At 30.9% G+C, this 27417-nt stretch overlaps 1 protein-coding gene across 3 annotated transcripts in view; it reads right to left on the minus strand.

Annotated features, from left to right (window-relative positions):
• mtgo (miles to go) overlaps nucleotides 1-27417 on the minus strand; it is a 570373-nt gene that overhangs the window by 440487 nt on the left and 102469 nt on the right. For all 3 annotated transcript variants that reach the window (XM_075356873.1, XM_075356872.1, XM_075356874.1), the window contains one exon: nucleotides 9706-9999. In XM_075356873.1, the coding sequence (XP_075212988.1) occupies nucleotides 9706-9997 (292 nt within the window). In that variant the 5' untranslated portion in view covers nucleotides 9998-9999. The remainder of the gene's footprint in view (nucleotides 1-9705; nucleotides 10000-27417) is intronic.

Consider the following 27417-nt stretch of genomic DNA (forward strand, 5'->3'; position numbering starts at 1 on the left):
TACTGTAATAAAAGAATAAAAAGAAAATAATGTACTTAATATTATAGTTTATTCCAAAGTAGTTTTATGAATCTATTTATCCTTTTTTCATAATACAGGACTACACGTTAAGAAAAAATCCAGGATATACATACAGAAAATGACAGCATTAAGAAAAATTAAGCATTAAAATTAATTAAATGTTAGCATTTATTTATGTAAAAATTTCCGCATTTAGATAATTGTAAACATGTAAACAAATCCACATAAACTAAAACTATGTCAACGCGTAAGTTTTACTGAGAGCCATTGTTGTTTTGGATTAATACTGTGCGATCTGTTAAGAAGCGATACGTTCATTTAAAATGAAGTTTCAACAACAGCAAACAAATGTGGAACCGGTGTAGAATAACAGTCTTCTCGCCTTGTCCAAGGATAACACAGTGTTAGGGCATTAGAGAGAAGAAATAGGCAATAAAAAACCGCATGTTCTTTTTTCTCCCCCGTTTCAGACACTACAAGTAATAATATATATTTACAATTACACAATATCTTCTTTTACACGCATAGCGTTTTTCTCAATTTCTAAGTTAAGGTGGGTTTGTCATCAGAATGGTCCTTCTAGGTTCCTAAATAATCTGTCACCTAAAAATATGGAATCTTTTTGTATCAAGAAATGTTTTTTTTAATTTTAAAAAAGATTTTCAAACAGACTATTTAGAAATAGTCTGTTTCAAACTATATAGAATTTATAGACTATATAGAAATTATATAGACAGATTATATTTACAGAAAATTATATTTACAGAAATTATATTTACAGATTTATAAATATTTACAGACTATTTAGAGGCTTTATATTACAGACTATTTAGGAATTAAATAAAAATTTACTTAACAGAAAACTGTTTTACAAGAATTGAAAAATGTATTTTTAAAACCTGCTCTCAAATGGTTTACGAATTCGTACTTTGATTTACCATGGCTTATAGCATAAAATAATCACGGAAATTTTAACTGAAAGTTTTTGTTGATGAATAGAAACTTTGTTTTAGGAATCAATGGCAATTTTCCAGGTTTTTAGATTTAGGATCTAAATCTAGATCTTGTTTCAATGCATAATATAATAAAGAAAATAACGAAACGATTTTCTCCATCAGTATTGTCATATTACGTTAGTAAAAAATGAAAAGTATATAAATCAGAAATCTAATGGTAGGCCTAAGCCACGGACGGCATTTTAAAGAAAAAAATTTATTAAAATTGATTGAAACTAATGAAACATCTGCTTCCCTTCGTGGATTAAGGCATTTCTGCCTGTTTCGGCTTAATACAAGATTGGCTGGTAAATTATCTTAGTGAGTTCAAAGAAATGAAGAATGAGAGTTTGCTGTAAGCGAAAATGGATTATTTTGCTGGCTAAATCATCAAATGTAGATCAAAATTTATCTTAACCCAATCGGTTGAAAATCGCTGTGAATACTTCGTGAATTAGTTTTTACCACGTTTTTAATATTTTAGTTTCAGAAGTATCAAAGGCTTTTCTTTTGAATAACACTGGTGATACAATGTTAGAACGTACATTTCGTCTTGGTTTTAATACGCACTAGCAACTATCTAAGTGCTTTGTCTCTGTCAGATCATTTTTTTACCGTGACCGTAACTACATGGTATTTTATATTTACAGAACAAGAGAAATTATAACATTGCCAAACAAAATCTTTTACAAGATATCAACATTTTTAAGAGGAATTAAAAGACTAAATTTAATTCTTGACAGAACATACCTTAAAGATCTTTTTGGAAAAAAAGATTAAATTAATTGATTAATTAAATTTATCCCTACCTTTCATAAAGAAAAAAATTCTTTTCTGCTATACAAACTGCAAAATTTATTAAAAAAAAAATAGAGGGACATATCCATGAATCTTAATTTTTAATACTGTAAATTTTCACTAAGATTAAGAAATTTTTTTTAAAGGAGAAAATTGTATGTAACGTTTGTTAAAAGGAAAATCGTAATTTTTATCTAAACTTTAAACACCAAAAAAATGAAAACCAGGGGAATTAAAAGAGAAATACCTTGCTTCGGTTACATATCTACATAAATGGATAAAAAACGTTTTATCAAAGTCTGAAATAGTAGGTAGGTAGTATTTAACCTACTTTTTTTGACATGGGATGACTGTATCACATCAATAATTATAATATTCCCGATTTTTCATCTATCCAACTGGTAGATAATATGACTTGTTTATTTATGGTTAAATAAATAAAAACAAAGAGGGTTGATGTATCAGGACGATGGATTAATCTAAAAATTATACAAATATTATCAAGATACAAAATATGAACGCATTTTCAGATGTTATTTTATTAATGTTTACACGATTCCAAATAATGTTTTTTTACGCTTTATTTTCTTTATTATTGTTTTTTCTCGTATTAATATTCGTTCCCGATGAACCAAACAATACAATTATATTTAATTTAAAATGAAAGTTTTAAACATTAACTCCTTTTAAATCTACTTATAAGTACATAAGTACAGCTTAGCTACGTGTTGATTACTATATTATTAATTTAAGTGTAAACAGTATAATTATCCTACTACTTAATATTTTATATACGTCGACTTATTAATATTTATTTAACTGTTTTAAAATTTCATATATTCCTTAAAATCGGAATTTATGGAGTGTAATATCACTAAATTACAATAAAATGTACTAAAATATAGTAAAATAACTTCGTATATGAAGTATATTTACGTGATATTATTAATTTTTAAAAAGTACTTTATATACATTATATAAAACAGCCATAAGTCAGTCCACATTACACGAATGAAAGGTTATTTTAAAGGAAGACATTTTAAAAACCTAAAACATGAAATAAATAAAATTTCATTTTTTTGGGAAGGGGTATTTTGAGGCATATTAAAAAAAACACAGTAAGATAGTACATGCACGCATGTATTGAGTTTAATATAAAGTGAGGTTATGCTGGCAAAATGTTGAGAATATTAAACAGCAATAAAATGAAAACCAGGCGAGTTAAAGAGAAAAACCTTGGTTTGGCTACATATCTATGTGAAAGGATAAAAACTTTTTATCAAAGTCTGAAATAGTAGGTATCAAAACTTTTTTTTTGACATGTAATGACTGTATCACATCAATAATGAAATACTATTAGTTCCGCCCCAACCCCCTGGAAATATTGACCCCCAAAGTTTTACCTACAAATTGTTCCATACACACAAGTTTCTGTACAAAACCTTATCAAAATCGATTTATCCAGTCAAACGTTATTAACCTTCAAACACGCCAACACGCATAAATACGTACGTACGAACATTACGCTCCAATTTTTGTTTTTTGAGTTCATGGGTCATGAAACTTCGAGAAATTAAAAAACCGATACCCCATTTTTTGACTGAATACCATACTTTCCTTCTTGCAACATAGCTCTAGAGCTATGATGCCAGGAAGTAATATTACAAAAGAAAAATTAACAAAACATATTCAAAAGTTAAATCTTTAGGCGGGATTTCCAAATGTTTTGGAAAAGAAAGAAGTCACGATTATGCATCGTGATCCTTAAGAGGTCCGATTACAGAAAAAAAAAGTTCAATTTGTATGAAAAAAATACTATAAATTACTCTGTAAGAATGAATCATGAATGCATAACAGAATATTAAACTGTGTGGTTAATAAATCTGATAACATCGAATATACATAGCAATGTGTATTTTTAAATTATACGTAACTTATGGTCTGGCTAAAACAAAGTACTGGAAAGAATGCGGGTACTACTGCACTGTGTAAAATAAAATTATACATAACATGTACATACATCTCAATATATGTCAATATAAATTCACAAGAAAACAGAAAACAAAAGATAATTATTTCAATAAGCTGTGCTAGTAATTAATAAATTACCAGTACAGTGATAAAACCGGAAAGTTTGTATGCATCTGAAAGTTAAACTTTACATCGGACAATTAGAAAATACTGTGAAAAAAGAAAGAAGAATTCTAGGCCCAAAAATCAAAGATGGGATTCGATTATTAAAATCTTACTGCGAAATTTATAACAAGAAACATTTTTACAAAGTATTAAAAAGCGAAGATATGTTTTTATGAAAATATTTTCCGAATTAATAATAATAATAATAGATTAATTAAAAAGGTTCTTGATTTTTACAACAGCAAAAAAGTTAAACCAATCTTGATCCTGAAAACAGAAAACGAAATGGAAAAATTAAATATTTCCATTGATGATATTTTAGAAAGAGATTTATTTAGAAAAAAATGTTTTAAAAAAATTTTAATTTCAAAAAATTGAAAGAAAGAAAAAAAGAAAAGAAATATCGCAGAAGAATATTGTGAAAGACAGAGAATTAGAATGTAAGAACTGTAGATAAAACGCTGGAATAGGAATCTAAAATGTGGTCTAGTTAGCCATAAAAAAAAAAAAAAAAAAAAATAGTTGAATATATTTTAACCGAACAAAGTTAGTTATTTCAACAAGTGGTAGTTTTCAATAAATCAAATTCTATTGAAGTGATAGATTAGACAGAACAAAATAAATTACAATAAAATACATATAAATGATAAAAAGAAAGAAAAAATGTAATGTTTTTCGAGTCATCAATCATTCGACTGGTTTGATGCCATTCTTTCTGTTCTGCGTAAATCTTTTAACCTGAAATTATTTACTACATCCTATTCCACAACAATCCGTTTTATAAATTTCAATCGTTGCCTTCCTTTAGAGTTTTTACCCTCTACACTTCCATTTAATTAATAAATTAACTAAATCTGGGTGTATTAATATGTATTAACAACCTGCAAACCTAGTTCATCTCTTTACAAGATTCTGGCACAAATTTCTCTTCTATCTCATCCATCTTAAGACCTTCTCACTTCGTATTTTATCAATCTATTAAACATGAACATCAGCCTGTAACATTACATTTCAAAGGCCTCTGTTTATTTTTTTTTCCAAACTTACAGTCGTTGATGATTTGCTAGGATAACGTGTTAATCTACCATACATCGGCCCGCCCACAAATTAACATTCTTTTACAGATAGCCTATTAAAGAAGTACCTATTAAAGAAGATATGAAATTCCTTTTCGTTTTTGCAACTTTCAAAATTAGGAAATCCGTTCCTTAGGTAATAAATATTTTGTAAACGAATTAATTGTTGAGAATAAATGGTGCTTTCATGCTTTTTTTTTGTATTTAATAAAAAAATGAAATAAACCACAAATTAAATCAATTTGGGTCCATAATTATATATTATCTCGGTTTGTATATTTTTGTTTCTATGAGACTACGATTGGACAGCCAAACTAGCAATAAAGAAACTTGCAAACTGAACTTATTTTACTCAAATAACAATTTACACGACTCAAATCCTATTTATGTTAGAAATCTGTTCGCTTGAAATATTTATACGAAAAAAATCTGGTGGCATTAATAGGATAGAATTTTAGAGAAATATTTCAACTCTTAAAATTAAAGTAAATAAAATTTTTAACAAATTCCAATTGAAATTTTTTGAAACTTCACACAAATGTTTCTTCGCCATATCGCGGGATTGGTTTTTTATTGTTTACTTCTTAGATATACTAAAAAAAAATAATAATAAAGAAAAAAAATTAGATTTGAAACAATTCTTATACAAAAATATAAAAAAATTTAAATAAGGGTTCTTTTTGAATAATAGGTAGGAAGTCTTATCCGGATATCCAGCATGTAAATAAGTTTATTGGTAATATGTCGAAATCGTATGGTTTTTTGCGTGACCTAAACATGAATACAATTTACTCCCGAAAGAGCACAACCAGTCCCATAAAAAATTCACATGTCATGCCAAATTTACAACGGAAAATGAGGAAGAGCAAAATGTTATTCAATTTTCTCTTTCAGAACTAAGATGATATCAAATATTCGAACGCCAGTAAACGTAAAATTTATTCTAGAACTATTCATTTTAATTAATTGAATACTAAGCTATTTAGTTTATGTAACTAACGTTTAGTAAATATAAATGAAATATGATAAAAATGAAAATTCATTCAGAAAAATATTTAAGTTTTGTTGATACTTAATAACTATCTTATCAATAACATAATAACATAACGAATCGGCTTTAGTTAGTTGGTATTTTAAGCTTTATGTAAATAAACGATAATATACTTAAATATTACATTACAAAATGTTTCAAGGAAATGTTTATTAATAATTAACTCGGATAACATTCAAGTATTCAAATACGTATTGGTAAAACTTCGTTATTACAGTATACACCCATGAACCACGCGCATCCAGGTGTGGAAATTTATAAAAAGTAAAAAAAATATTGTTACTATTTGGCATTTATTAACAAAATCACCAGTAAATAAATCAATCTGCACTGTAAATAATTAATTAGAAACATAGAAGTTATAGTAGAAATTTACCTTAATCAACGGTGCTCGAGTTTCCGTCATCTTTCTTTCTTTTTCCAATGTAGCCACCGGGAATTACCGTTCATGTATTACTTCAGAGGATGAATGAGAATGATATGTATGACTGTAAATGAAGTGTAGTCTTGTACAGTCTCAGTTCGACCATTTCTGAGATGTGTGGTTAATTGAAACCCAACCACCAAAGAACACCGGTATCCACAATCTAGTATTCAAATCCGTATAAAATAAAAGTAACTGTCTTTACTAGGACTTGAACGCTGGAACTCTCGACTTCCAAATCAGTTGATTTAGGAAGACGCGTTCACCATTAGACCAACCCAGTGGGCTGAATTTCCGTCATCTGTAGAATTGTAACTGAAATCGTAAAATAGGTTACCCCCAAATAATCGTCCACACGTCGTCCTCATCGTCGTCGGTACTTACATGTAATACATATCACGTTTACAGAAATAATACAATTCTTATGATTATTCGTTGTTTAATAAATGAAATCGGGCCGGTAAGAGTTTTGTAATAAAATTTTCTAGTTTTTGTTTATTATATGGAACGCTTAAACATTGCTTATTATCTATTACAATATTTAACACGTATTTTTTTTAAATCCTTAATTAATAACAGATTTTGATAATAGAAATGTAGTGCCTTACTTTTTTTGATATTAGTATCATTTTGTTAAAAACAGTTTTATTTATATTACAGAAATGCTTGTTTTTTGAGCGGAAGCAATGATATCTCCGAGACTCTTACCGTACGATTTATAATTTCATTTTAATTTTTTTGGATAATAGTTTAATTTTCTAACAGCGGTAATTACTAATAGACGAGTTTTTCTTTTATCTCAATCGTTTTATTTCAGTGGTTGTACATTTGCAGTAAAAAAGGCAGTTCGTATTACAATGTTGTAACGATTAATTAACATACATAATAAATTAAATTATTACATCCCCGTAAACGTGAAAATCCAAGACGCGAAGGCTATTTTCGGTTAACCATCAACCGGGCGATCTACTTAGCAGTACAAGTAGTTGGACTGTCTGACTCGAGGCCAATGTGAGTAATCATAGGCTTATAACCTATGAGATCGCTTACGGAGGCGGGCTAAGAGCTCCAGATTCTGGTCGCTATAGCCTAAGAGGCCTGGTTAAGGACAGGCTTCGGCAAGTGTGCGGTTGCCTTACAGGGGTGGGAATGGCGTATGGAGCACAGGGAGGAGGCGGAATTGTTGGCTGAACAACTCGGCCGGGCCATCAAGACTGGCTGCGATAGGGTCCTACGGCGGCCTAGGCCAATGGACGGACTCTTGGGTAGTAGCCAATCCGCTGATCTGCGCTTGCGTGGAGCCGTCACAACCTCCGTTTCCTGGGAGCCGTCTGTTAGACGCGGGCGCAAACTCCTGAATCCTTAGCGTGCTGCGCGCAAGAGTTGAACCGCCCGTAGAAGACACCAGCGTCGCCTTCTAACGGGGATTATCGTTGACGACGTGCGCGTTGAAGGTCTGCGGATCTACCGGCGCGCCCGTAATGAGTACGTTCATGCTATCAAGGAAGCCAAACTAAAATTTTGGCAAAACTCTATGTGCTAGTTGCAACGCAGCCCCTGGCAGCTCGCTAAGTCATGTTACCGGCCAAAGCCATTGCACGTACTGTTCGATGCAGGTCGGGACCGCAGGTTAACATCTGTGGCGACTTACCAGGCGTTCCTGAATACTCTGTTTCCAGATGCTCCGGAGGGTGGAGCAGAAATCGGGGTCAGGGCGGGTGAGACACAAGTTCCTGGCTACGGGCTGTGGATTCCGTAAATATAGACCGAGCGGTTTTTGGAATGGTACTGAGTACCATGAGGTACTCAGATGAGGTGGTTTTGGAACGGCACTGAGGATTGACAAGCTTGACCCGGATATATATTCTATCATCTGCACCCCGAGAGTTCTCGGGGTGCCTTATCTGAGGTTGCTTTCCGATTTGTTGGAAGATGGCTTTCGTGACGGTGCTCTTAAAATCAGGAGTGGATCCGAGTGAGGTCAGCAGTTATCATAGGGTTATTATCTCTTTAGTTTAATAATTTATAAAAAGTCTTTATATTACTTACTTATTTATTAATATAATTTCTTTTTTTCTGTTCCTTTTTGGCATTTAAATGTGCGTTTTTTTTTTAATTTTAACAAAAAATAAAATAAAATTATTAAGAAAAGTTTAATACTGTTGATGTTTAAACAGTAAAAATAATTCAAACTTTGAAATTATAACCGTATTCCCAACAAAAATAGTTTCTCGACTATGTAGAACAGTTTGGTTGCTAGAAGCTACTAGATGACGTGATACTTCCATGATTAACTCATGTGACCGACCGATCAGAAACATTTATTACTATATTCATACAAATGTTGGATCATAAAACATCCGTAAGATAGGAAACAGATTAAGTTCGTGATGGATGTCTAACTTAATTATTATTCACGTATTCATTAACCCAATCAGGGAGGGGAACGCAAGCATATCATAGGGTATAATATCTCCCCGGTACTATATAAATATCTTGTCCAGGCACTGATAACGGCACTTCGTTGTGCGCCCAAGGGGAAAAAACGAAATGTCCTCCTTCGGGGGTCGATTGATTTTAATGATTTGGCTGGGTGATATAAAGAATGGCGGTTATTCGAGGAATACAAATGCTACGTCAGCGTACTGTTCCTGCTAAAGCTTTTATTAAAAATATTGGTAGACTAATATCAGACGGATATATGTGCTAAATCGGCTCATCCGTCCGTTACGTAAAAAAGGTAATGGTCGTTAAAAAGGTAGTTTTACGTTAAAAAGAGAATAACAGAATGATATTTTTGGATTTATCATAAATCAGTAAACAGACTCCTAAAAATAAGTGTATTATTTGGCTGATAGACATCATCTTGTCTTTTGATAAAAATTTTAAAAAGGATTTTTTTGGGTATTCAGTGCTGTGAGAAAGGAAGTGTACTACAAGTGCCTCTTATTTCTTTTCTTCTTAAAAACCTTATTTCCGTTAGTGCTGAAAAAAATACTGTATAACAAAACTATAACTTTTGAAATCTCGTTGAAATAAATAACGTAAGTGAAAAAATGCCTACATTAATTTAAAAAAAAAGATTCTCTACAATAATATTACAAGATATTTTTATGAAATAATTTCAAACAAAATTATAAATTTCTAAAATAGGAAGGATATATTAACAAATGTACCGTAGAGAAATAAATAAATAAAAATTACCTTTGATGACTTGGACATTATCACCCATCTGGAAGCTGACTGTAACACCAGGATTAACATGGAAGTACACGACATGTTGCTGAGGACTAGTTTGGGGTTCAAAACCTGGACCAAAATGGAATGTAGCCGGGGAAGGTGAGGCCGCTGCCGCAGTAGGATAGGACCAGTGGTAGTGGAAGTGTTGAGTAGCCACGTTACTGGTACCGGCCGGGGGTACCTTACCGGGACCATGCTGGCCACCTCTCCGCCCACCAGAACCCGAACCGTGGTCCTCCTCCTGCACCTTCACCATCTCTGGGAAAAAAGAAAAAGTATCAGCATATCAAATGACAACAACAACAACAAGCATACAAGTCTATAAAATGACAGTATATGTGATATATTTTTCTGCGTTATCACTTAAACTTAAAGAAAATTCTTCTCATTACTATAAATAATTAAGTATTGTAGAATGTCTTTCGATAGCTATATTAACCAGGCATAATTTTAATTTTAACCAGATATAACATAGTTAAGAAAAATATGGTTCTACGGCTCTACAATTACGAAGACGATCTAGTAATCGGGTTCCCGTTATTTATATAGCCTTCCAGATCTGTCAAAATTAAGACAAGGAGGAAATAATTTAAAAACATATTAAGGATGGCAAAGATAAAAAATAACGCGAAAGAAATTTATTAAAATGATAAAAAAGATCTCTTCTAAACCCACTGGTTTCTCGAATAAATGAAAACGGCTAAGCATCAGAAGCAAGAGAAATGAAAAAAAGAAAATTTTAGTCAAAGAAATACTTTTAACTGATTAAGTGTGCCAACTCATAAAAGGATCCCGAATTTTATATATAATTGCTAGACACAATATTCAAAGAAATTCAATAAAAAATAAGAGCAAATTTACTGGTTTCATTTAAGAATGAAAATTAAAAAAATCAATTTTTAAACAAATGTTATTCAATATATAAACTACCATATGTGTCGAAACGTTAAAAAAGTTTTCAACGTTTTGACAATATCTTTATATTTTCTTTAAAAATCCAAGTATTTGTTTAATTTTTTGAAGAAAAAAGTAATTTTAAACTTCTCCGTAACGTGTATGTACGCTGTCGCGGGCATGTTAAAATTAAAAATTGTAAAAATATTATTTTATTTTAATTGAATAAATAATTCAAATATTTATGTGTGTATGGTTGAATTCAATTAGTGCATACAAAATCCAGATTTTTATAAAGATGATTTCTTAGCTGAATTATCTGTAAAAGCAAAATCTAGCAACCTAAAAAAAGATAGAATATTAATTTTACAAGAAATTAAACATCATTAAATGTTTAATGATGTAGAGTAAAAGTTTGTTGAGTAAAAAGGTCTAGAGGAAGTTAATATAAAAGTTAGTAGTTATAATTACAATGGGTACAGACAATATTTTCTAAGTAAAAATAATTTTAAACAAAAAAAAGGAGTATAAAACAATATTTTGCACAAAAATCTTATCCTTTTTATTAATAAAGAACAATCCTTTGCACTTAGCTTCACACGGAAAGGGCACAAAGTATGACAATGACACTTTCAACAGAATAGTTGTCTGCTTCACAGGAATTTGTAACCCAACATTATAGTATGACAGATTGAATTATCATTGAATAAACAAAAAAAAAAAAAAAAACAGTTCAAAGCAAGTATATATTATCATATAATATATCGAAAAGAATATTCACTCTTTTCCATACAAATTTAATGTTCATAGATGAAGATCATAATAAATTCCGATACTGCCTTTTTTTCTGTAATTGTTTAACAGTTCACGTATGTAACAACACACTCTTTGTTTTAAACACCCACGTATACGTGTACGTACTAGAAGCGTCTTTCACATTCTGCATAAAATAAGAATAAAACCTATTTTATATGCACATACAGAAAACTTTTGTTTTTTAATCAGAATAAAACAACAATTATTATTAATCAATCAGTAGTAATTAATATGAATGAAACAACCTCAGACTGATAATTATAGCACGAACTGCATTCGTTAATAACTTACCACTGCAACGACGCATTACTTGACCGATCTCACTATCTGAAGAACTAAATTTATTTGTGTAAATTTGATTCGATTATTCCAGTCTTCTCGAGATAGACAACTATAAAAATTTTAGTACGCAGTTTATTTCAGTACTGTACAATGTTTTCTATAATAATTATTTAACGGGATATATTTAATGATTTTCTTTTATAATAGTTTTAATATAATGTAATGTGGTGGCACAGAGAGTTAGCGTTTTGTTTTCATAAGGAACGTTCATCGTTCGGGTCCATCGGAATAAACTAACCGTACAGGTTCTTCGATGTTGGTAGTCTTTAGCGTAAAATTCTGTTGCTAGATTATAATTAACAACACGTTAAGACGGTACAACAACTGGATGGCATGCTGTTATGCCACCTTAACGTGGTGCTCCAAAAACGTAAAAAGCTTCATGTATATTCACATTACGAACTAGGGATCTAGTTTATTATAGACCCCCTTTCGATAGAGGTGCACAAAATATTCGAAGTATATATGAATGAATGATTAAATCTACTACCCACCATTACATTAAATTGATTTTTCTATTTTTGTAAGAACAAACTACAAATATAACTTTGTTTTAAAATCGTTATACAGGTGTTCTAAGAAGAAACGGAGAAACTTTCAGGACATGTTCTACTGGTGAAAAAAATTAAAAAAGTTCATATAAACATAGGTCTGGAAACGCTTGGTTTTCGAGTTACGACTACGAAGAATTTCACCCCATTTCAGCTTTACTAATAAAAAGAATCCTACTGTAATTTTTGGGACCCAAATTAAGGAGTAAAGTTGGTAGTTTCTTATGTAATTTGATCTGGGAAATAGGATAAAACATGTCCCAGAACTGTAACTCCAGTAGTGTTTAAGATATACAAGGTAAAACAAAATTCGGTGTCGAAAGATAAATTTTATTTACGATTTTAGTACAATAACGTTTTTAAATGACTAATGCGAAAGACTTAGTAACAAAACTTGTACAGAATTTAATTCTGAGAAAATTAATGTGTAAATACAGAAAATAAAAACTTCTAAAAATAGGTTTTTATGGAAGCAAAAAAGGCGAAAAACAGACAGAAAATCGTATTACTCTTAATATCAGATTAATAAGTAAATTAATTTTTCATGAGAAATAACGTTTTTTTTAAAATAATTTTTGTATTATATGGTTTATAAGAACAATATTGTTTATTAAGACAACACCTAATCTAATACATATAAAATTAATTAAATTTAAAATCGCATTTAATTGTTATATCTACCTTTCTTTTTAACTACCTTTCTTTTTGGAACAATCAAACAGACGCTGATCGCTCGAACTACATCCCTAGTTTACGAGTTAAATATTATTTAACACAGTAAAATATAGGCTAGTAAAAAAGACGTATAGTTTTAATGCGTGTACGAACGAGTAAAACGAGTAAAACGAGTGTAACCTTCTCATTTATACCCAGATGACAAGTAATAAATTTACATGCATGTCTGTATAATGCAACTACATACACCATGCATTATCACGCACATGCACATTTACTTGTAACTGTAAATATACTCGTAATCTAAGCTTTCTTTAAATGTAAAACAAAAGTAGCTGTAACGTTTAACAGTACTTAATGTTGTAATATGTACAACATATGCACGTGGACTATAAAAATAAAATTGTTCCCTTGAACAACGTAATACTTTTGATATTTTTATGACAAGAAATGAAACGGTCTTCGAAAAATAATGAATTATTAATGCGCAAATGCGTTTTTTTATGCGTTTGCATTTCAACATTATATCGTTATATGACAGAACGTACTAAAGAATAATCTTAATAGATTACGATATTTCAAAGGGTATCGGAAAATAATAAAAGAAATTGAATTAATTATTGGCTAAGACAACGATTGACTCTGAAACAGTAATATGATTCTTGTAATTTTTTATCTTTTAATCAAGCATATGCAAAAGATCATTAAGGAGTGGTATTGCCTTTCTTACAACCCAAAAACTATACAGTGTAATTTTCATCATCGACACGACCTGACATGTAACCAATCTATGAATAATAAAATATTTGTCTGAAGGCAAATGTGTAAAAAAATAACCCTATTATAATAATAATAATAATAAATAGTAATAATTAAATGATTATTACGGTTAGAAGATTCTTACCGGAAGTTATTATTATTTATTTGTAATACGTTTTATTATTATTATTGATTTTGTTTTTGTACCATAATTACGTTTCTTTTTTATCTTTATGTTATAGTCTTACTGAGAAATTGAAAAATTAGAAATAGGAAAACTACGGAAAAAAAATGTAAAAAGTTATGTAAACGAAATTATAGTAACTTTTGAACCAAATTTTACAAAATTTATTTTCTCGAAGACGAAAAAAAAAATGGGAAATGTGTTTCAAAAGAACTATTCGTACTCGTCAATAAACGTCGGTCAATCACTGGAAATCATTTTTTTCTAATCTTTCATAATACTCTTTGCTCAAAAATTTTTTTATTAAAACTTAAAGTTTACTTTATTAAAAAACTTTATTTAACTTAAGTCTACATTTCATAACCAAATTATATTCGATTTTCATTAATTTTCTTGAATATATATTATCATACCCCAAAAACTAATACTGAATCTTCTGTAAACATTTCAAATCGAAAACTTCTATTTTTCAGTAATGATTTTTTCATTTATGTGTACTTTTCTTATTCTAAGATTTTCAAAAATAAAAAAAGATAAATCGCAATTACTATTTTCCACTACGCACAAAATTTTGAAAGCCTAGTTTTTATTTCCTTTCTTTAAACAAACCCACAATGGGCTTGTTTTAAACAAGCCCAACTCTCTTCTATTTGCATCCCAGTATCCCATTATCATAATATTTTCACCATATTTTATATATTAAAGAAGATAAGCTATTTATTTTTAACAATTGGAAAAATTGAAGGAAGTGACGTTCTCCCATATGTCCGTGGGAGAATGCGTACGAAGACAGATAAATATTCAATAATAAAAAACGATTAAAATTTGGCACGATTACATACATCAAGTTTTGAAGTGTAAACATTATTATTTGCAACAAATATTTCACATTACTTGCAAATTTTTCACGTTTACGGAGAGGGGAGTATAAAATTAGAAAGGAGCGCTGGACGTAAATGTTAGTAATTTATGTTTACAGATACCGATTGGAAATCCCGTTGAAGCTTCTAGTGGCCCCTTCCTGATTTTTGCTTTACAACAATTGATTTTTACAACTAAAGGATGTATTATAAGACCGAGTAACTTATTTTCCAAGCCGAAAAAATACTACAAAGAAGACATACAAAATAATTATGGCCACTGCTATATGTAGTACTACTTGTAAATTCAATTCCAGTAGATTAGATATCGAAGGGGTGACTGGTGTTTAACTGGAGCCGACAATGGGCGTCTCATCTTCCGGACTAAAATCGATCAAATTAGTTCTTTGTTTCCGTATCTTAAAAATACGTTAAATATATTACAATTATTTTTAAAATTCCGACTCTATTTAATATCTCAATAATTTCTTTACGTATCCTACCTATTTATCTTTTAACTGATTTAATTTACTGATTTTATTTTACATTTCACGCTGACTCGAAGATTCTTATATTATTTGATGGTTTTAATAGTTCCTATTGAGAAAAAAGATTATATTTTTCCTATGTGTGGAAACCTATGGGACACCTATATTTTGCCGCAATCGTGAATAATTCTTGAATTTAAAATTTAAACTTTTTACAATAAACTATTTTTATTGTTCTCTTATAGCCAAACGCGTAAAATTTATCTATTTTCCTTTCTTTTTCCCGTTTAGCCTCCGGGAATTACTGTTCAGGTATTACTTCAGAGGATGAATGAGGACGATATGTATGAGTGTAAATGAAGTGTAGTTTTGTACAATCTCAGTTCGACCGTTCCTGAGATGTGTGGTTAATTGATCCACGATCTAGTATTCAAATCCGTGTAAAAATAACTGACTTTACTAGGACTTGAACGCTGGAACTCCCGACTTTCAAATCAGCTGACTTCGGAAGACGCGTTCACCACTAGACCAACCCGGTGGGTCTTATTTATTTACCTGATTCTAAAAACCTACAGTATTATTTTCAATTAATTTTCACCCTTTAATAGATATGTAATCAACATTAATCAATCAAGTTTTACTTTTTTATCGAAAGTCAGGTAAAGTACGACTCTTAGCACAACTATCGTACATCAACCTTTGAAATTAAACTGACTGTGATTTTTTACGACCTGTTGCCTTTTTAACAACTATACAAAGTTCCTTCCTTTAGTCTGACCAATCTATAATTAGCTTGTTCAAGTAATAGTGATGGTACGGCTATTATGAATCTCTAAAGGACAAGCCAGCCTCCCTTATCAAAGATTTCATTATTCTAAGAGAGGGAAATAAAATTTATAAAGTAGTATTTTATTTTTTAACGCACTATTTTTCAAATAGCTCAAATAAGTTAAAACAGGTATGAAAATAAATTTTTACATAGTTTATTCTTAAATTATCAAATAAACTTGATATAAATGATATTTTAATATTATTATTGTAATTTTTTTTTACATCTAGTAAACTACCAAGATCTCAACTATAACTAATAAAATAATCATAACGGATGTAAAAAGTCATAAAAAAAAAGCAAAGGTGAAGATAAGATTTAAATAGAATACATTTACTCACGAATAATAAATTTTTGCGTAGACAAAAGAGAATTATACGGAATCCTGCACAAACAGCATAAACCTATGTCCTTGTCGGGTCAAAACACTGTTTTCGCTGTTTATATTAGTCCTTGTTATACGAAGTTTTACAGGATGAGGTAAGGCAATTACTCTCATGTTTAGTATATAATCAACATTAATCTATTAACGTGTCATCACTGGCACCATTATGATCATCAAATAGTAATTACAAAAAGATTTAGTATTTCACCAACTATAAATGCATTATACCAATAAAAATATTAGGTTCAACTAGCTTCAATACCGAAATAAAAGAATAAATATTTATCAGCATAATTATAATCTAAAAATATTCATTACTATTTCATTTATTTATAAACACATTAAATAAAAGTGTTTTAAAGAAATCTCTTCATTTCTGGACAGCATTTGATCGTTAAGGTTAACAATAGAATCTTTTTCTGTATAGCCTCCGGAACCACCGTAAGGTATAACTTCAGAGGATGAATGAGGACGATATGTATGAATGAAAATGAACTGTAATCTTGTACAATCTCAGGCTGACCACTCCTGAGATTTGTGGTTAAAAAAAATAAATATATATATATATATATTTTTTTTTTGTCTTCAGTCATTTTACTGGTTTGATGCAGCTCTCCAAGATTCCCTATCTGGTGTTAGTCGTTTTACATATTCCAAATGTTGTCTGCCCGCCCAATTTTTTCCTTCTACCTGACCCTCTAATATTAAAGCGACTATTCCAGGATGCCTAAATATGTGGCCTATAAGTCTGTCTCTTCTTTTAACTATATTTTTCCAAATATTTCTTTCTTCATCGATTTGCCACAACACCTCTTCATTAGTTACTTTATCCACCCGCATGATTTTTAACATTCTTCTATAACACCACATTTTATAAGCTTCTAATCAACAAAAAAAAAATATATATATAACAATAAAACAACTGGATAACATAATCTGCCACGGTAGGATCCAATGGTGGCTCATAGCTAAAATTAGTGAGGTGTGCTAAACAGAGAATTTTTTTTTGGACCGTTTCAAGGCCATGGTTAAAGTTTTCTAAAATAAATGTATCGGAAAAAATGAATCAATTTAGAATAGCTGGAAGCAGGAGAGTAATATAATTCCACATTTTATCACATTCAAAAATATGGTAGACGATTTTTAATCACACTGTGCTTAAAAACTGTATTCGGTTCAACCGAATAAATAATAAAACGTCAGTACAGATAATATTTTTTAGTATTATTAGATAATTACTTAATGAAATGTCCGCTTAAAGACGCTATAGTCCGATGGTGCTTAATTTAAATTTCTATATACACAGAAACAAATACATAATTAGTTTTTACTAATTACCTTCTCTTTCGCCCTTTCAGCGTGTTTTTGGACAGATTTGGCAATCAAAGAGCCCTTGCTTTCCGCACATCTTCTGATCACTACTGAAAAAACAACTAAACCATTTTCATATTCCACCGACTAAACTAGAACAGAGAACGAACACGGAACGTGTTCCATAAACACGCGAAGTAAAAAAAAAACACCTTCTACCAGCATGCCAGGGCGGCGTAACAGAACTAGGAAGCGTTCTGTTTAAGAACTAGAAGAAGAGATCGCACAAACATGGCAGGAGCGGTGGAACCGGGCTACGAAGGATAGGTGGACCCACCGCCTTATTAGGGACATCAGGGGATGGTGCCGGAGGACCCACGGCACGCTGAGTTTTCAGTTAACACAACTCCTGACGGGTCATGGGGGATTCAGGTCTTATTTGTATAGATTCGGGCTCGATCAATCTGAAAATTGCCCGGAGTGTGACGTAGAACAGACCCCCCAACATGCATTCTTTTTGTGCCCACGATTCGCCATAGAGCGTAGAGAGATGCTCGGCAACCTGACACGTGAGCGCATGTTTAGCCCTGAAGATACCCTACGAATCCTATTACAAGGTGAAGCACAGTGGAAGACTGTGGAAAGATTCTTCAGGACGGTCATGAGGAAGCTCCAATTATATGAGTCCCGCAGAGGAGAATGGCGCCGGAGGGCGCGGGGGCAGATTGGTTCTCGGCTGAGTGCCTAAGGGGTCCCCCGTACGTGTGGGGGTCTCTGGGTGCGATGAGGCCGGAGACACTGCTCGTGCGTCTGATGGTGGCCACTGGTAAGTGGTATGACTATTTGAGATTTCTGTCTTGACTACTGTGTGGGTGTGTAACGCGTGGGTGTTAGAAGCTTTGTCCTATTTTCTGCAAGGTTCTTGTGTAATGTTATTGTTGGTGTTTGCATTTGACGTGCTGTATGCTTCCAGTGGTGTTGTTTGTGTGGTGTGTGACATTTGTTGGTTTGTTATGACTTCTCTCTCTCTCTCTCTCTCTCTCTCTCTCTCTCTCTCTCTCTCTCTCTCTCTCTCTCTCTCTCTCTCTCTCTCTCTCTCTCTCTCTCTCTCTCTCTCTCTCTCTCTCTCTCTCTCTCTGTGTGTGTGTGTGTGTGTGTGTGTGTGTGTGTGTGTGAGTGGGCGATTCCTTCTTCTGATGAAATGTTTTTATAAACAGTCCCAGGAAGGGGGAAGTCAGGGGTGAAGGTTTAGTCGGTAGTGCGCAGGTATACATACGCCCTTGGTTATAACTGGCGGAACCTGTTAGCGAGCCCGACACTGCTTAGGGACCCGAAAATGGGGATCCTCCACCTCTCTTTATAAGAAAAAAAAGCATGCCATGATCGGCACTGCGAGAGCGTCAGTACTCTACCTCCCTCGCAGCCTCGCGTGCAGCTTCCTATGTGCGCATGCGCACAACAGCCAAACACCACGGCGCTGAAACTGTGCCATATTGCACAGTTTTTGTATCTTTTTCATAAACTGGCGGATGGCTACTGACATTAAGCTTAAGGATTATATATTGTACAAGTATAAAGAAAGAATTAAAGAAAAAGGACTTAAAGGATTAATATAAACAATTTATATTAAATGTTATCGATAATATCAAATGGAAATAAGGGTGCTGCAGTTCCACAGTGCCTATACGCAAGCCGCCACTGATAGGATCACAATAGGTAAATTGTAAATTGTTCAACTGATTCATCTAGACCAAAAACACATGTATGTGCGTACGTATGCGTCGCATTGCTTTTGGCCTTGTATCTCAGGACTGATCGAACCGATTTCCTTCATGTCTGATTCAAATATTTCTATATATGGGGCACTATTCTTTTTGTTTTTCAAAATTCCTTAAGGGGATGGGGAAATATCATGAAAAAACTATCTCGATTTTCTTCTGAGGAAGTTTAGAGAAAACTTTATCAAAGGAAATCTGTTACCTACAGTGCATATATAAATAATCCAGAGAATATTTCCAAAAAAATCAATCCCCAGCTCTTAAAATTACAATATGCTTTTTGTTTAATATCCCATTGGTTTAATATTTTTTTAAAAATCTTATATATAAGGCTACCGTAAAAGTCTACAACTTTCCTGTATTATAAACCTCGGAGCTTAAACGTGGAAAGGTTTTTTCGAAAAAGTTTACGTTCTTGTTTTAGCTTTTACTGGAGGAGGTGTCAGATTTAGAGAAAGCTTTATTGAAGCAAATTTGTTAAGCTTAACCTCTTAAGCTCTGTATGTGAATATTATTAAAAATATATTACTTCCATATACGAAGTAGAGGAAGTATTATGATCAGAAAAATTTCGGTTTCCAGATTTCAAGAGAAATATCCATTTTAACTCATTTCGGCGTGACGTATGTACGTATGTATCTTGCATAACTCAAAATGATTAGCCGTAGGATGTTGAATTTTGGATTTAGGACTGTTGTAACTTCTAGTAGTGCACCTCCCTTTTTGATTGCAATCAACTGAACCAAAAGTGTCCAAAAAAGCCTAAAATTCAAAAACATTTGGATTTCGGACTATTTCTTAACTGCAGTAATAAGCCCTAATTGAGAGCTTTTCAACGATATATCATAAGTGGTACTTTCTTTCATTGTTTCCAAAGTTATATCGAAAAGAAATTGTAATTACTGGATTATTTGGATCTTAGAACGGGAAAGCACATCGGTACGAATCAGACTTCATCTCCTTTTTTTAACTTTTTTTTAAAATTTAAATGTATTCATTTATTAATAATTAATTATTAACCTGTGATCGTAAAATGATTTTTACGATAAATAATAGTTCAATGATAACAAAAAAAAAATAAAAAAAATATCAGAAGTTATTAATGAAATAAAATTTTATGTACTTTAAAAAAATGTATATATGTAATTTAATAGGCGTACAAGGAAGTCATGTAGTGCCCACAGCATTTTTTTTTAATTTAATTTTTTTTTTTTGTCTTAACTCGTTAAATTTTTCTTTTCCTTTGCCACTTTAACGGCAATTAGAATTAAAGTAGTGTTGGCACCTAAAATATAAACCCAGATCCAAAATAAGAAGAAATTTTTTTCATTAACGTAAATGTTATACTTCATTTTATTAGTGTTTTTAAACAGTTTTTTAAAAGTTTATTTTTTTGTTAAAGATGACTTCTTTAAAAAAATAAATAAATAAATAAATTGTCCCTATAAAGTAAGGGAGCCCCCCAAAATAAAATAAAAAATTATTATATGGTTGGAAACTTTGATTTTTTAATCTTACTTTGGTAATAATTATAATACTCAATAAAAAAAACCATTGATACGGGGACTCAAAAATTTTAACAAATTCGGAAATTTTTTTTTAGTTTTGTTTAAAAGTTTATAATAAAAATAAAACTTTTATTAATTTAATTGCAAAGGTTTCCGATAAATAAAGTCAATTAGAAGCCAAATGAAGTGAGGTGGTAGTTTAACGCTTCGGTTAATTTAATAAATTTTTAAAAACAAAGAATAAGCATTTTTAAATTGTTATTGAAATAAAATCGCAAAGAGAAACTCTCATGTACCAATTACAAGAAATAAAAATCTAAACTTACATAATTATGCAAGATAAAAAAAAAAGAATGGTTTGTTTAAAGGATTTTTATTCTCTTAATTAATTAATAAGCAATACTCTTAATCAAAATAATCAATGATCAGGCCATTTTAAATTTCTTAATAAAGATGAAACTTAAATTGTTATTTCTGTTTCCGAAACTCATAGAAAAATCGTTCGAACATTGTTACTCTTGTATTATTAATCAGGAAGTAAAAGAAAGCTGCAAGTAATTTTAGAAAATTCGTTGGGTTTTCCATGAATAAATGAAAGATCTCGAAAAGTAGTAAACAAGTTGAATTGCTATGAAGATTAAAATCAAACCATCATTCCCCTGGACTATAATCTGTAGTTCTTTAAACGCGTTTGGCGTGCGAAATTTACACATAAATGTGGTGTTAACAGTAGTGGATTTTTTATTTTATTTTTTATTCACTTCATAAATTCGTTAGTTGTTTTTTTTTTTCATTACAGCTTATGAAAGTGAAGTGAATAAAAAGTAGTAGTTACTAATACTATTTTTAAGTAACTTCCAGGTTTTGTGTGAATAAAAAACTAGTTACTAAGCTTAGTATCAACTTGGTTTTGCTAAATATCTAGTAACTAATTGATCTGAGTGTTATTTTTCGTCATTCTTAGAATAATCACTCTACCATTCGTAGTTGACGCGTTTCGGAGTACTTCCATTCTCAAAATTACTTTAATAAAAAAATAACACTCAAATCAATTACGACAATCCTAGCGGAAGTATGAAATACTTTGAAAACTGTAGTAACTACTTAAAAAATAAAAGTGAACAAAAATAACATACTTGATTTTAATGTAGGTAACAACTAGATTTTTTTCAAGTATCACAGAAGGCATGCTAGGTTTTTATTAGTACCAACCATGGCGAAATTCTTTAATATACGCAACAGGAATGTGTAAAGCGAACGAAGGAAAATAGCTAAGGAGTTACTGCGTAATGAAAATGAAAACATAAAAATTTTTAATAACTAAACTGTTTTCAGAAAAAATTAAATACGTGATGATACTCTTTCATCAAAATGTAATTACAAACTTACCGGTAGTTTACTGAAGATCAGATTTTCATTCGCTTTTATGTCGATTATCTTCTTTAAGGCAGATTTCAGATAATTTAACAATTTTAACTGCACGTTTATCAGTTTATCAAATGTATCTGAGTACCAATCCACGATTATTTCTAAGCCTTGTTTCTTTGACAATATCACTCCCAGCAACTTACACTTTTCAAATACTATTTCATTTTCCGATAATAATTTCACTAACAAATCCCTACCTACTGTCTAACCTTTTGTCTACTATCTCTTCGTCTAATAAAGATGTCATTTTCAAATATTTGTAAAATATCAACTCGCAACATTTCTTTACCGGAAGATGACTGGTACAAACGATACGAAATAAAGATTATTTCGTATCAAACAGCAACCAAACGGAAGTGTAATAACATTGCAGAAAGTGTCGGTATTATCACATGTGTGCAATTCATGGAAGATATAATAACTCGAAATAAAACAAACTTAGTAGTAAAGTTTTTCCGGGTGATACGAAATCGTTAATTACTAGTATGTAATTTTGCATCTTATTATTCACTTATTTTGACCAATTGCAAAACTACTTAGTAGTAACTAACAGTAATTACGAACTTTTTATTCACTTTACAGAAATATTTTAACAATTAAATATGTAAATGTAACTACCTGAATATATGATATATTTTTTTTTAAATCGTACTTGCCTAAACCTGATGACACATACGAAATCTATTTGTTAAATAGTGGATGATGGAAAGTGAAAATTAAATTTAACAAAAAATAATAACTATAACACAATTCCTCTACGATCTATAAAAATGTAAAAGTTTGTTTATGAATCATTGTTACCAGTTCTATATCGTTATTAATCATTCTGTGTAGTCTAAATAATACACTGCATTATGTTTGTTTACAACCGTACAAATTAGAACAGTTTTATTTTAATTATTATTTGCAGTGTTATTCAATTTAAATATGTAGCTAAAAATTACTTGTTACAAACAACATATTTGGTCATAAAATAAACAAACACCGTGAATTGATAAAATGTTTTAAAATAAATTTCGTGTACGATTTCATGGAATAATCATCGTATTTTTTAGATTACAACGATAGGCGGCGGCGGCGGCTTTACTAAAAATTATTTCAGAATTATTCTTTATTTCCAAATCGTTAATTAGGATCAGAATATTAATAGTATTATTTCGTTTACCGTCATCACAGTATAATGAATATTATGATCGGTGTGGATCAACCAAGCAATACTACAATCAACCTTTACATGGCCCCGCAAGAATGCTCAGCCTCTTTATAAAAACAAAAAAAGAATTCACTTTACTTTTCTTAATATTTAATTTCCATTGCGGATAAATCAAAGAATGCATCAAAATTTTGTGCGATTTTTCTTTACTGTCTTATTAACAGAATAGGATTGCAATATCTAAATCACATAGCAATGCTATATGACTAAATAATTTTTTTTTTTTTTTTTCTAAAACTTCTTACACTCTAAAAACTGTTTTAAAGCACATTTTAAAATTTGCTAACATATTTAAACATGCAAGAGTAACTGATCCTAAAGAAAATTTTTTTAGTGCAAACTATATGAATTATAGATTTCAACAACGAAAAATTTAATAAAAACCGGATTACATTTTTTTTAATATAGTCGGAAAATCGTCTGATCATTTTTATTATTTGTACTGCGCACTGAATAATATTAAGAAAAGAATAAGCTTTAAATGAAACATTTATTTCATTGTTTTTATGAATTATCATTGATAAGTGTCTACAAAGGCATCTCGTATTTCATTTGATCCGTTATAAATGACAATTTGAGTTTGATCAGATATCATTTTAAATGTTTAACAATCATCGAATCGTATTTTGTTGTGAAACAATAACTTTATTTATTTATTAATTCACAATGGAACTCTCAAGGTTACCACTCAAATTCGAGCTACCTCTTTCTTTTTTTGGCGATTATTTAATGATGTAACCACTAAACAATAATTTTGATTATTTAAAAAAAATATAAGTGCATCTAGTTTTACACCATTACATTTTTTTTAAACGGTTCTTGAAAACTGTCAGCAATATTGTTTACTACACTAATAAACACTAATGCTTAAATATTATTTAAATAACAACTAATTACGACTCTAATTAACACCACACAGGTGCTTAAATATTTAAATAACAACTAATCATGGTTTAATGGTTTTTGGCGCGATAAAAATTCTCCATTTATAATTATACTAATTTCTTTTTGCGCTTCCGCGAATATAAAATTGCCTTTGCAAATTTTTGATAAATAACAGGAAACAAAGGAAACAATATCCGATTATCGTTGTAAACAAAAATGTTATTGTTAAAGTAAATATGGTCGAATTACAGGTCTGTCAATGAAAACATTACTGATATTAATACAAGAAATTATGAAAAGAATTTTGATAGACTGATCAATGATTAAGTGAATGTTCATAATCAAGTAATTAGCTTAATTATTTTTATCATAGGTATTAGGTTACGAGAAAAAATTCATTTACAGAATTTTCTATAGTGAAACTGTCAATATACAGAGTGATTCAGGAAAAAATTAAATAATTTGGGAACTGATTACAGCTTCAAATTTTTTCCTTAGTATGATCTAAGGAAAAACGTTCATACGTATTCCTAAAACATTATGTTACCGAATTACGGCTAGTGAAAATTTCAGACATTTTCAGTTACCTCGATGAAATGAGCTCATTCTGAAATTTTTAAGGCGATGTATAAAAAGGAGTAAACTTGATGGTTTCTTATAGTCTTTGACCTATAAAATCGAATAAAAGAGGTCCCAGATTTGTATCTCCCGTAGTTCGTATGATTTTTATAACAGAAAAATTCGACAACTAAAAACCATTTTTTTTAAATTTGAAGAACAATAACTTTGTTAAATGACAATAAATGTGTAAATGTTATTATTAAAACTTGTAAAATTTAATTCTCAGAAAACTGATGTAATAAAGTCTACGAAAAAGAAAATTAACTTTTATTATTAAAAAAACAAAACAGAATAAAACTTAACAGAAAAAATGTTATGAATTTGTAAAAATTAAAAACAGCTGTTTTTAGAACAATAAATTTAGATCTTTGAAAAATTAGGTTGGCAACACTAATTGTACGCTTCGAAATGAATCTGAATACTACTCTGTGTTGTTACGTGCTGATAATAAAAGTTAGACGGTTTAGTTATTTTTGAAATAATTTTGATCGTGTTGAATTATTTTTGAGAATCAAGTTATATAGTGTTTTTGTTTGTGTACTCTAAACTGTATACCTACTTTTTTCGAATTGAACTTCTCGCTTTTACCTGTTTAGCCTCCAGGAATTACCGTTCAGGTATTACTTCAGAAGATGAATGAGGATGATATGTATGAGTGTAAATGAAGTGTAGTTTTGTACAGCCTCAGTTCGACCATTCCTGAGATGTGTGGTTAATTGAAACCCAACCACCAAAGAACACCGGTATCCACGATACAGTATTCAAATCCGTATAAAAATAACTGTCTTTACTAGGACGTGAAGGCTGGAACTCACGACTTCCAAATCAGCTTATTTGAGAAGACGCGTTCACCATTATACCAACCCGCTTGGTCTTTCCAATTGAACCTGGATTTTGAAAAATGAAATTCCGCTTTGAATTCTCTGTTTTGAAAAATGCTGCATCTCTTCACGTATGCAGAATATGCCGATATGATTTTCTTATATGGCTTTTGGATGGGAGTGCTCCAGCTGCTGTGGAAGAATACCGACATACGTATCCTGGAAGAGAAGTTTCAAACCGTGAAGAATTTTGTAGAATTTTAATAATCTTCAAGAATGATACACGTCTTGGCGCTTATGTTTCATCTGAACGTCAACCGGTACACGTTGAAGGGGAAACCATTCTTCAGGTGGTACAGCTTTGTCCTACAACGAGCACGCGAAGAATTTCTTCTACACGACTCAACTTTCCACAAAATGTAATGTGGAGGACATTACATGCTCAAGGACTGCGTCCTTATCATGTTGTGAAAGTTCAACACCAGCTTGGTAACCATGCGGTTTTGTCAATAGGTTAACAATAATTACCAATTAATTTTGTCCATATTATTTTCGAACGAAGCTACTTTTATTTGTAATGGCATAAGCAAGACACGGAATTCACATCGGTGGTCTGAAGAAAACCTACATGCTCTTGTTGAATCAAACTTCCAGCAACGATTTTCGGTGAACATTTCGTGTGGCACCATCAGCTTGTGATGGGGAAATGTTTAAACGATGAATTTTTTACAGTACTTGAAAATTTCTCACTGGCGAGACAAATTGATATACAATCAACTTGATGAAATACCAACACATTTCATGAATGAAGAATGACAATTCTTAGATGAAAAATTTATTAGTAAATGAATTTGACATAGAGGGTCGGTAAATTGGCCACCTAAATCACCAGACCTTACTCCATTAGATTACTGTTTATGGGAATGAAATGCGAGGTATACAAGCAAAATGTAGACACATGTGATGAACTGCTCGCTAGCATTCTCAATGCTGCTGCCCTCATCAAGAAAGGGGAAGATATCTATTAGATTGGTGACAGAAAATGTAAGGAGAGGAGTTGACGAATTGAATGGGGCATCGAATCAGTGGTAGAATTTTCCAACATTTATTTTAAATTAATACGGTACAAACCACAATGAGTATTTTTTTTTTAAGTAAATTAAAAGTACGAGTAATTTAATTTTTCAAAGGTCTAAATTTACTGTACTAAAAACAGCTGTTTACAACAGCTTTTTACAAATTCATAATATTTTTCTCTTAAGTTTTGTTCTGTTCTGTTTTTAATAATAAAAGTTAATTGTTTTTCATAAACTTTATTACATAAATTT

The sequence above is a fragment of the Lycorma delicatula genome, chromosome 2 (genome assembly GCF_047948215.1).
Source record: "Lycorma delicatula isolate Av1 chromosome 2, ASM4794821v1, whole genome shotgun sequence".
In the NCBI taxonomy this organism is placed as follows: domain Eukaryota; kingdom Metazoa; phylum Arthropoda; class Insecta; order Hemiptera; family Fulgoridae; genus Lycorma; species Lycorma delicatula.